General features: G+C 45.8%; 1 protein-coding gene across 1 annotated transcript; it reads left to right on the plus strand.

The window, feature by feature from the left end:
• The first annotated feature begins 10740 nt into the window (after window positions 1-10740).
• RLN3 (relaxin 3) lies at window positions 10741-12720 on the plus strand. The gene is given in 2 exon segments (XM_007129410.2): window positions 10741-10897; window positions 11821-12720. Coding segments are annotated over 2 exon segments (381 nt in total). The 5' UTR covers window positions 10741-10746; the 3' UTR covers window positions 12051-12720.
• Window positions 12721-12885: the final 165 nt, after the last annotated feature.

The raw sequence follows: 12885 nt of genomic DNA on the forward strand, positions 1-12885 counted from the left end.
TCATATTCTACATCTGCACTGTCTTACATGGTAATTGCTAGTCCTGTGTGGCTATTTTTACGGGAGGGGATGCCTCTTATTTCTTTTTCTTGCCTAACTGCTCTGTCTAGGACTTCCAGTGCTATGTTGAATAGAAGTAGTGAGAGTGGGCACCCTTGTCTTGTTCCAAATCTTAGAGGAAAAACTTTCAGGGTTGAGTATGATGTTAGCTGTGGGCTTGTCATATACGGCCTTTGTTACATTAAGTACATTTCCTCTGAAGAGCAGTTTGCTGAGAGTTTTTATCAGGAAAGGATATTGAATTTTGTCAGATATTTTTTCTGCATCTATTGAGATGATCACATGATTTTTATCCTTCATTTTGTTAATGTGGTTTATCACACTGATTAATTTACAGGTGTTGAACCTCCTTGCAGCCCTAGAATAAATCCCACTTGATCGTGGTGTATGATCCCTTTAATGTATTGTTGATTTTTTTTTTTTTTTTTTTTTTGCGGCACGCGGGCCTCTCGCTCTTGTGGCCTCTCCCGTCGCGGAGCACAGGCTCCGGACGCGCCGGCTCAGCGGCCACGGCTCACGGGCCCAGCCGCTCCGCGGCACGTGGGATCTTCCCGGACCGGGGCACGAACCGGCGTCCCCTGCATCGGCAGGCGGACTCTCAACCACTGCGCCACCAGGGAAGCCCTGTATTGTTGAATTTGATTTGCTAATTTTTTTTTTTTTGGCCGAGCCGCAGGGCATGCAGGATCTTGGTTCCCTGACCAGGGGTCGGACCCTAGCCCCTGGCAGTGGAAGCTCGGAGTCTTAACCACTGGGCCGCCAGGGAAGTCCCTGATTTGCTAATATTTTGTTGAGAGTTTTTGCATCTAGCTTCATCAGGGATATTGGCCTGTAATTTTCCATGTGGCTATTAAAACTTAAAGAAACTAAAATAAAATACAATGAAGAATTCAGTTCCTCAGTCTCACAGGAAACATTTTAAGCACTCAACAGCCGCATGTAGCTAGTGACTACTGTATGGGAAAACACATTCTCATCATCAGACAAAGTGCTATTGGCCAGCACTGCTCTAAACCAACTCTAAACAGATATTTCAGAGACTCAGGGAAATGTTAACATGCGCTTTGGTGTAAGATGATACTGAAGAATGATTGTGTATTTTGTTAGGTGTGAAAATGGCATTATATTATGTAGGAAAATGTGTGTTGTAGTATTTAGAGGTGAAAAATGGTGTCAATAAGGGTGAAAAGAGATGGTGTGTTTAAAGTACCTAGGACAAAGCCAGACATGTAGCAAATCCTCAATAAATGTTAGTGATCAGTAATCTTAAGAGTTTAGAGAAATGACAAATTGGGAAAAAATATTTATTACACATTTCATAACCATATGGTGAGTCTCCTTAACATATAAGAACTGCTAGGGGAGTTCCGGTGGCCTAGTGGTTGGTTAGGATTCCGGGCTTTCACCGCCGTGGACCGGGTTCAGTCCCTGGTCAGGGAACTGAGATCCTGCAAGCTGCGTGGAGTGGCCAAAAAAACAAAACAAAACAAAACAAGGGACTTCCCTGGTGGCGCAGTGGTTAAGAATCCGCCTGCCAATGCAGGGGACACGGGTTCGAGCCCTGGTCTGGGAAGATCCCACATACCACAGAGCAACTAAGCCCGTTGCTTAGTTAACCACAACTACTGAGCCCATGTGCCACAACTACTGAAGCCTGTGCACCTAGAGACCGTGCTCTGCAACGAAGAGAAGACACCTCAGTGAGAAGCCCACGTACTGCAACAAAGAGTATACCCTGCTCGTGGCAACTAGAGAAAGCCGGCTCGTAGCAACCAAGACCCAAGGCAGCCAAAAATAATTAATTAATTTTTTAAAAAAAGAAACAAAAATTAAAAAAAAAAAAAACAACTCCTAGAAATCAGGAAGGAAAAGATCAACAACCTAAAAGAATAATGGACAAGGAAGGTGACCAGAGAGGAAAAAGAAAACTATAAATAGCTCTTAAACACATGGAAATATGGAAACATGTTCCGTCTTGCTTGTGGTTAGGCAAATGCAAATTTTCTCTACTCTGAGATACCATTTTTCACTTGTTCTTTTGGCAAAAATCCAAAGTTTGATAATATTCTGTTGGTGAAGCTGAAGGGAAACAGGACTCTTATCCATTGCTGGAGGGAGTGTAAATTAATCTAACCCTCAAGGAAGGAAATTTGGTAATATCTGTAAAAATTACAAATGCACATAATCTTTGAGCCAGAAATCTCACATTGCAGAATTTATATACAGATACACTTGCATACATGTGAAATGACATTTGTGCAAGGTTCTTCACTGCAGTGTTAACCTAAGAACAAACGAATGAAAAAATGTCTGTCTCTGGCAGTGAAATTAACTATGGGGTATCTACATGGCAAAATACTGTCCAGCTGTAGAAAATGACAAGGGTGTATAAAGAGAGCTTTGGAAAGGGGAGCACTCCAGCATTTGCTGTTAAGTTGGGGCGGGGGTGGAGGAGGAAGGTGCAGAAGAATATGTAAAACGTGTTACCTTGAACTGAAATTCTGACACATTCTACCACATGGATGAACCTTGAACAATTATGCTAAATGCAAGAATCTAGACACAAAAGGGAAAGTCCTGTATCATTCCAATTTGCAATGTACCTTGAATAAGCAAATTCATAGAGACAAAAAGTAGAATGGTGGTTACCAGGAGCTGGGAGAGGGAGGAATGGGGAGTACCTGTTTAACTGGATACAGAGTTTCAGTTTGGGAAGATGAAAAATTTCTGGAGATGGATGATGGTGATAGTTGCATGACAATGTGAATGTACTTAATGCCACTGAACTTTATACTTAAAAATGGCTAAAATGGTATATTGTATGTTATATATATTTTACCACAATAAAAAACCCAACATTTTAATGCTACCTTTAATGTAAAAGCAGGTGTGTGTGTGTTGGAGGGGGTGGGGGGACAAGGACTTGTATTCATATTTCTTTTCGTATGTGCACAGAAATTCCAGAAAGATACTCAGGAAATCAAGAGCAGTGGGTTACCTGTGGGGGAAGAGAGGGGAACTAAGACTTGGGAGGGAGATACTGCAGCATAAACCTTATACTTTTCGTTTTTTGAAGCCCATGAATGTATTAACTGTTCAAAAATAAAATTAATTGGACTTCCCTGGTAGTCCAGTGGGTAAGACTCCACACTCCCAATGCAGGGGGCCCGGGTTTGATCCCTGGTCTGGGAACTAGATCGCGCATGCATGCCGCAGCTAAGAGTTCACATAGCACAACTAAGAAGTCCGCATGCTGCAACTATGAGCCCACATGCCGCAACTAAAAGATCCCGCGTGCTGCAAATAAGACCTGGCACAGCCAAAATTTAAATAAATAAATAAATAAAACTAGTTAACAAATTAGGAGAATGGCTTTATTTAGGATTGATTGGTAAGATTTGAGTGCTTTTTTTTTTTTTTTAAAGCTCTGGGTTGTGGGTGTTTTTTTAATATAAATTTATTTATTTATTTATTTTTGGTTGTGTTGGGTCTTAGTTGCTGCGCGCGGGCTTTCTCTAGTTGCGGCGAGTGGGGGCTACTCTTCATTGTGGTGCGTGGGCTTCTCATTGCGGTGGCTTCCCTTGTTGCGGAGCACAGGCTCTAGGCGCACGGGCTTCAGTAGTTGCGGCACGTGGGCTCACTAGTTGTGGCTCACGCTCTGGACTGCAGGCTCAGTAGTTGTGGCACACGGGCTTAGTTGCTCTGTGGCATGTGGGATCTTCCCGGACCAGGGCTCAAACCCGTGTCCCCTGCATTGGCAGGCGGATTCTTAACCACTGTGTCACGAGCGAAGTCCCTTAAGTGCATTTTTATGCTGCCCATGATAATGGTGGTGATGATGATTATGATGACAGTAACAATAATGATACTGGTAGCAGATAACATTTCCCAATTCTTATATATTAGTTTCCTATGGCTGCTGTAGCAGTTCACCACAATTGGGTGGCTTACGGCAGTGGAAATTTATTCGCTCACAGTTTTGCAGGCCAGAAGTCTGAAATCAAAGTGTCAGCAGAGCTGTGGCTCCCTCCCAAGGCTCTAGGGGAGGGTCTTTCGTTCTCTTGCAGCTTTCGGTGGCTCCTGGCATGACTTGGCCTCTTTGGCTACATCACTCCAATCTCTGCCTCTATCTTCACTTGGCCTTATCTCTTCTGTCTCTGTCTATTAACACTTGTCATCGGATTTAGGGCCCACCCAGATAATCCAGGACGATCTCATTTCAAAGTCCTTAATTATATCCACAAAGATCCTTTTTTCCAAATAAGATCACATTCACAGGTCCCGCAATATATCACCAGGAGGTGATCACCATTCAACCCTCCGCACTTGGGTGTTATGCCCGGTGCTAAGCACTTTACATAATTTCACCCAAGTCCTCAAACAACCCCATAAAGTAGATACGCATATTATCTCCATCTTCCCAATGAACTCATAGAGGTGCAGCGCCTTGCTCACAGGAGTGGGATTTGCACTCAGCTGTGATGGGCTCAAAATTCTGATTCTGTGTGAGGCACAAAAGAAGCTTCTGGTTCTGGGACAGTCAGTTAAAGTCAAACAGTGATGTGTTTGTTCATCAGCAACCCCTGGGCCAGGATTGGGGATATGGAGAAAAGGGCAGAAGGGTACCTCCCTAGAGAGTGGCCAGGAGAAGAGGCAGAGGAGGGGAGCATATTATTCACCAGCCCTTTTGAAGCAGTACAGTCAGATATGACTCCTGTCTTCTGGAGCGTTGTCCTTGGCCTTGGGGGCAGCCAAGGCCAGGAGTCTGTCATGAAGAAAAGGACAAAGGAATAAAGTTCGAATCCAAAGGGGATGTGTCAAGTAGACATAACATTTAAGGGGCTTCCTTGGTGGCACAGTGGATAGGAATCCGCCTGCCAATGCAGGAGACACAGATTCGAGCCCTGGTCTGGGAAGATCCCACATGCCGAGGAGCAACTAAGCCCATGCGCCACAACTACTGAGCCTGAGCTCTAGAGCCCGCGAGCCACAACTACTGAGCTCAAGTGCCACAACTACTGAAGCCCGCACGCCTAGAGCCCACGCTCCACAACAAGAGAAGCCACCGCAATGAGAAGCCCGCACACCACAATGAAGAGTAACCCCCGATCGCCACGACTAGAGAAACCCCTCGTGCATCAACAAAGACCCAACGCAGCCAAAATAAAAATAAAAATTTAAAAATTTTTTTAAAAAAGAAATAACATTTAATTAAGCAGCACTTACTGCATGCCACAGACTGTTTTCAGAATTTGACGCACTCATTGAATCCTCCTTGTTTTACAGGTGAGGAAACCAAGGCACAGAGAGCTTAAGTGACTTGCCGAAGGTCACACAGCAGGAACTAGGCAGACATGGGATTCGAACCCAGCTCTGCCCATCACCAGAGCCCTTATTGTTGTTTTTTGTAAATTGAGGTGAAATTTAAAAATATATAATATAAATAATTAAATAGGACTGCACTTCCACTGCAGGGGGCACAGTTCCGATCCCTCACTGGGGAAGCTCCACAAGCTGCACGCGGTGTGGCAAAAAACAAACAACTAAAAACCAAAAGAAATAAATCAATAAATTGAGGTGAAATTGACATAGCATAAAATTAACCGTGGTAAAGTGGACAATTCAGTGGTATTTAGTATATTCATAATGTTGTGCAACCACCACCTCTGTCTAGCTCCAAAATGTTTTCATCACCCCAGAGATATACCGGTAGGAATTACTCCCGATTCCTCCCTCCTCCCAACCCTTGGCAACCACTAGTCTGCTTTCTGTCTCTATGGGTGTGCCTATTCCAGACATCTCCTATAAATGGAATTATACACTATGTGACCTTTGGTGTCTGGCTTCTTTCACTCAGCATAATGCTTTCAAGGTTTCATCCACATTGTAGCATGTGTCATTGCTTCGTTCTTTCTAGGCTGAGTGATATTGCATTGTATGGATGGACCATATTTTGTTTATCCATTCATCTGTTGATGGGCATCAGGGTTGTTTCCACTTTTTGGCTATTGTGACTAGTGCTACTATAAACGTGCATGTACGTGTAACATTAAAATGGTCAATTTTATTTCACATGAATTTTACCTCAATATATATATTTTTAAAGTGATGCTATCAGCTGAGAAGGCCCAGAAGCAACAACATCAACTCCCACCCTCAGTAGCAATAAGCAGACTCAGCATCCAGGTCTTGGCTTCTCAATGCCACTCTCCAGTAAAGGGAACACAGGCTCCTTGGGAAAATGGCTGATACTAGGACTGGGGCAGGGGAAATGCAAGATGAGCCTGGAACATCTTGTGGTGCCAGACAGTAAGGAAGTACTTAAAAAAAAAAAAAATATATATATATATATATATATAGAGAGAGAGAGAGAGAGAGAGAGACAGAGACAGAGAGAGAGAAAGAGAGAGAGAGACAGAGAGGGAGACAGAGACAGAGAGAGATAGTCATGTCAAAAGAGCAGTGCCTGAAAGAAAATGCTTAGAGCAGGGACCAATTGAAAGAGCTCCCAATGGCCAAAGCTGGAACAATTTGAGTGGTGAAATAAATAATAATAGTATTGAATTTTAACCCAAAGAATAAAAATAACTATTCATGAGTCCATATTGGTATAAACAAATAATTGAACAAGTAAATAAATGGAGATGAAACAACTCTTCCTTACAGAAGAATTCCAAATAATAAATAATAGCAAATGCACATGATCCATCAATGAATGCTAACATCAGTGGGTGGAACGGGAAACAGGATCTTTGCATAGCCTCAAAGCATCTCACTCAAAGCATTTATTAGTTAGTATAGTTTTAACATATGTCCACAAATTCTTCCATACTCCTCCTCCCAGACGGTGGAGTTTAATTTCCCTGCTCTGGATGGAGGCTGGGAATGTTCTGTTTCTGGACCTGAGGGGTGGATGCAGAAGCGTGTTCAGTTTGTGAAAATTCTTCCAGGTGTCCACTGATGATCTGGGCGCTTTTCTGTATGTGCCCAGATCTGTATGGACTTTGATAAAAAGTTCAATTTGTCAGAATGGAAAAAAAAGGAAAAAAAAAAAAAGAAATAGACTCAGTTATGTTTCAGAGATTCAGTTATCTGTTTCAGAGACGCCCAGGTTGGTGTTAAAACTAATTAAAAGCAGGGAATTCCCTGGCGGTCCAGTGGTTAGGACTCCGAGCTCTCACTGCAGAGGGTCTGGGTTCAATCCCTGGTTGGGGAACTAAGATCGCATAAACCATGTGGCATGGTGAAAAAAAAAACAAAACAAAACCACAAAACGAATAAAAAGCAAAGCAGTGGTGATGGCTGAAGTCAGGACGGTGGTTACCTCTGTAGGGAAGAAATTGTGACCGGGGGTGCGGGGGTGGGAGGGGGGGTTGACATCTGTGGTGCTGGCACTGTCCTTCTTCTTGATCTGGGTAATGATGACATGGGTGTTAAAAAAAATCATTATTTTTTAAATTGTGCAAATTGCAATGTTTTTCACATTTTCGTGGTGTCCTGGAGCCGGCTTATACTGACTTGTGAAAATTGATTGTTACCGTTTCAGGAATTTGGCAACATCACACTGATATCATGCTGGTAGCCTGAAATTGGCCAGAAACCTATAACTGCTATAAATCAGGGCCTTTTTTTTTTTTTTTTCCGGAGAGCCCATTGGGGTTTACTTGTTTTGTTATTTTTTAATATTTAAAAAAATTGAAGTATAGGGGGCTTCCCTGGTGGCGCAGTGGTTAAGAATCTGCCTGCCAATGCAGGGGACATGGGTTCAATCCCTGGTCTGGGAAGATCCCACATGCCGCGGAGCAACTAATCCCGTGTGCCACCGCTACTGACCCTGAGCTCTAGAGCCCACAAGTTGCAACTACTGAAGCCTGCGCACCTAGAGCCCCCGTGCTCTGCAGCAAGAGAAGCCACGGCAGTGAAAGGCCTGTGCGCCGCAAAGAAGAGTAACCTCCGCTCACAGCAACTAGAGAAAACCTGCATGCAGTAATGAAGACCCAATGCAACCAAAAATAAATAAAATAAAATAAATAAATTTATTTTTTAAAAAATTGAAGTATAGGGACTTCCCTGGTGGTCCAGTGGCTAAGGTTCCGTGCTCCCAATGCAAGGGGCCCGGGTTCGATCCTGGTCAGAGAACTAGATCCCGCATGCCACAACTAAAGATCCCGCATGCTGCAACTAAGGCCCGGTGCAGCCAAATAAATAAATAAATAAATATTTTAAACAAATTATTTCAAAAATTGAAGCATAGTTGATTTACAATGTTGTGTTTCAGGTTTCAGGAGTTTCAGGTGTATAGAACAGTGATTCAGTTATACACACATTCATGTATATGTGTGTATATATATATATATATATATATTCTTTTTCAGATTCTTTTCCCTTATGGGTTATTGCAAAATATTGAGTATAGTTCCCTGTTCTATACAGTAGGTCCTTGTTGTTTATCTATTTTATATATAGTAGTGTGTATATGTTAATCCCAACCTCCTAATTTATCCCTTCTCCACCCCTTTCCCCTTTGGTAATGATAAGTTTGTCTTCTATGTCTCTGGGTTTATTTCTGTTTTGTAAATAAGTTCATTTGTATCTGGAAAGCCCACTGTTAAACATTGCCCAGCACACGACAGTTCCTCTCTGTATATGATATTAAACTTTTAAAAATTATTTTTAAAATTATGGTAACATACACATAACATGAAATGTACCATCTTAACCATTTTAAGTGTCCAGTTCAACGACATAAAGTACATTCGCATGGTCGTGCAATCATCACTACCATCCATCTCCAGAACCCTTTTCATCTGCGAAACTGAAACTCTGTCCCCATAACAATTTTTTTAAGTGAAATGTGATTTATTTCAATGTTTTTTTTAAATTAATTAATTTATTTATTTTTGGCTGTGTTGGGTCTTCGTTTCTGTGCGAGGGCTTTCTCTAGTTGTGGCAAGCGGGGGGCCACTCTTCATCGCGGTGCGCGGGCCTCTCACTATCGCGGCCTCTCTTGTTGCGGAGCACAGGCTCCAGATGCGCAGGCTCGGTAGTTGTGGCTCACGGGCCTAGTTGCTCCGCGGCATGTGGGATCTTCCCAGACCAGGGCTCAAACCCATGTCCCCTGCATTGACAGGCAGATTCTCAACCACTGTGCCACCAGGGAAGCCCCCTCATAACAATTTAAAAAAAAAATAAATTTACTTATTTATTTTTGGCTGTGTTGGGTCTGTTGCTGTGCGCAGGCTTTCTCTAGTTGTGGTGAGCGGGGGCTACTCTTCTTTGCGGTGCGCGGGCTTATTGCAGTGGCTTCTCTTGTTGGGGAGCATGGGCTCTAGGCACGCGGGCTCAGTAGTTGTGGTGCATGAGCTTAGTTGCTCCGTGGCATGTGGAATCTTCCCGGACCAGGGCTCAAACCCGTGTCCCCTGCATTGGCAGGCAGATTCCTAACCACTGCACCACCAGGGAAGTCTCAACATTTTTCTTTAATCCTTAAAAATTTTCCCTGGGGGGAGGAATAAATTTGGAGATTGGGACTGACATACACACACTACTATAAATAAAATAGATAACTAATAAGAACCTACTGTATAGAACAGGGAACTCTACTCAATACTCTGTAATGGCCTATATGGGAAAAGAATCTAAAAAAACAGTGGCTAGGGCATCCCTGGTGGCGCAGTGGTTGAGAGTCCGCCTGCCGATGCAGGGGACACGGAGCGGCTGGGCCCGTGAGCCATGGCCGCTGAGCCTGCGCGTCCGGAGCCCGTGCTCCGCAACGGGAGGGGCCGCGAGAGTGAGAGGCCCGCGTACAGCAAAAAAAAAAAAAAAAAAAGGTGTGGTTTCTGAACGAGGACCAACTGTATAACACAGGGAACTCTGCTCAATGTTATGTGGCAGCCTGCATGGGAGGGGAGTTTGGGGGAGAATGGATACATGTATATGTATGGCTGAGGCCCTTTGCTGTGCACCTGAAACTATCACAACATTGTTAATTGGCTATACTCCAATATAAAATAAAAAGTTAAAAAAAAAAAAGTGTGGTTTCTGGACCAGCAGCATCAGCATGGCCTGGAAATCTGTTTCCAATGCAGATTTTCAGACACTCTGCACATAGGGCCCAGGGATCTGTGTTTTAACAAGCCCTCCAGGAGATTCTGAGGCTTGCTCAAATTTTGAGAACTATTATCATAGGTTGTTGGGAGGATTAACTCAATTAAACAAATATACATATTTAGAGCAGTGCCTGGCCCCATAGCCCATACTGTGTAAGCACTCATAATTGTTGTTATTACGGAGAAGGCCTGGATGCCTAGCAGTATGGTGGTGATGGGGGGCTGGCTGTGCCCTCTCTCCCGGTCTGGTGGGGTTCTGGGTTCCTGGTCTCTGCTAAGTGGAGGCCTTCTCACCTCTCTCTGTTGAAGATGACGGTGAGCTGGACCACGTCACCCCATCCCTGGCGAAAGGTTATCGCTTGGTCCGGGAAACGGGAAAGGTCAGTGCTGGAGGGGTGGAGGGGGCCGCGTGCCTGCCTCCTCTCTGCTGGTGGAAATAAAGGAGGTCATTTCGCTCCTCCATGACAGGCGGGGGAAGCTAAGATGTATGAATGGGGGACCAGGAGGCGGTGGAGGCACCAACCACAGGAAGCTGCCTTGCTGTGCCACCTCTCACATCTCAGGCAGCCCTGCCAGCATGGCCAAACGTCCTCTGCTGCTGCTGCTGGCCATGGGGATGCTGGCTGGGGAGCTGTGGACCGAGGCCCAGGCAGCATCCTGTGGAGTGAAGCTTTGCGGCAGGTGCTCCTGGTGGAGACGGTCAGACATCCTGGCCTATGAAGCTATGGGTGAGGCTGGGGAGGTGCTGTGTGTGTGTTAGGGGCATTGACAGGACACAAGATGGGTCCAAGGAGCCAGGGACGGAGGTGAGATGAGGGGCTGGGGCAGGAGAGTCCCTCCTCCACCACATGCAGCTGGGGAGATGGGCCAGGCCCTCAAAGCTGTGTCAAGGCTGGGGGAACCGGATGGGGGAGGGGCAGCAAACCATCCACACCAGCTAAAAGTCTGCTGCTACTCGGGAGCTCTTTGCACCCGATGTGCTCTTTGCACAACACTGGGAAGTGCCTTTCAGAAGCAGAAACTAAAGTGCTTTCCAAGCCTTCAGGGAAGGGAGTGTGAGGGATGTGGTGAGTACAAGGCTAGATTTGCCACCTAGTAGGTGACCCTCCTACCAAGTTGCTTTCCTTCCCTGATCCTCTTTATCTGCAAAAGGGAGGCACAGCCCCTGTATCTTGCAGGTTTGTTAAGCGGCAAAATTGAGTGAAAACAGGTTAGGACAAAGTTGAGTGCCTACCATATGCCAGACACTATTCTAAGTTATTTTTTTTAATGGGTATTAATTAAGTCATCTACTCTGTATAAAACCCTAGAAGGTAGGAGTTATTACTATCCCCGTTTTGCCACCAAGGAAACGGAAGCTGAGCGATGATAACGGGATTGGTGCCCAGTCAGTTCAGCTCCCAAACACATGTTCTTAACCATCAGGTCCTCAGTAAATAAATAGTAGGGGAAAAGATATGACAGAAGAGGAAAGTCAAGCTCAATGAGGTTGAGTAAGCCGCCCATCAAAGCAGGAACCCAGGCCTGAGTGGAATCAAAATCTTTACTCAGGAGGCTGAGTCACAAGAACAGAGAAGTAGCTGGACCAGCCAGGAGCCCGGACTCTGGGTATGACAGAGTCCCAAGCACTAACTCTTTTCATCTTTTGCAGGGGATGCCTTCCCAGACGCAGACTCCAATGCAGACAGCGAGCTGGATGAGGCAGTGGCCTCCAGCGAGTGGCTGGCCCTTACCAAGTCCCTCCAGGCCTTCTATGGAGGCCGACCGGGCTGGTAGGGCACCCCAGGGGCTCTGCGGGGCAGCTGCGATGTCCTGGCTGGCCTCTCCAGCAACTGCTGCAAGTGCGGGTGCAGCAAGAGTGAAATCAGCAGCCTCTGCTAGAAGGGGAACGGGGCAGCCAGGGAGCACCAGGGTGAACGCCCCAGACCTGCCATCCACCTAACCGGTATCCAGCTGGGCACCTGTTTCTGGCCCCTCATGCATTCGTTCATCAGCGAGTCTCAGAGGTCAGGCACTGTGGACTTGGACAGAGTCCCCCCACCCAACTCTGACCTTTGAGCAGCCTGCCTATCCTGACCCTGAGCAAGCTGTGCCCCTACCTGGCCAAATGGGGACCCCGACCTCTCCACAGCCCATATCACGCCTTTCCTGGCCTATACTGTCTCCTGCTGCAATGGATGCCCCTACTCTACCCAAACTGGCCACACTGAGACCCTTACCCAAACTGTGACTCTCTCCTGTCCCAACTGTGGCCACTGTCCCCTTGCTAGCCCCAATTATACCGCCGCCCCATTCCAGCCTTTGGCCGCTCCCTTCCCCCTGTCTGCCAGCCCCTCTCCCTCCGACCTTGCCTGCTGGGGGTTCTAAAGCTGTGGACCCCAGGGTTGGTGGAGGGACCCCTGGGTTCCCTTCATATCCTGGGGTGGGAAGCTCAGTGGGGGGAACGAATCAGAACCTTCTCCAACCCCAAAGATAAAAAGTTCCAAAGGAACGGAAGAGATATGGGAACATATGTATATGTATAACTGATACACTTTGTTGTAAAGCAGAAACTAACACACCATTGTAAAGCAATTATACTCCAATAAAGATGTTTAAAAAAAAAAAAGTTCCAAAGGACTCGGCAGCCTGTGTGTGGGCGGGTGTTGGGGTGGGGGGTGGGGGTTGTTGGGGTGTGGGGGGAGGGGCGGGCGTCTCTGGAGCTTGGCCACGCCTC

The sequence above is a fragment of the Physeter macrocephalus genome, chromosome 2 (assembly GCF_002837175.3).
Source record: "Physeter macrocephalus isolate SW-GA chromosome 2, ASM283717v5, whole genome shotgun sequence".
Lineage (NCBI taxonomy): Eukaryota > Metazoa > Chordata > Mammalia > Artiodactyla > Physeteridae > Physeter > Physeter macrocephalus.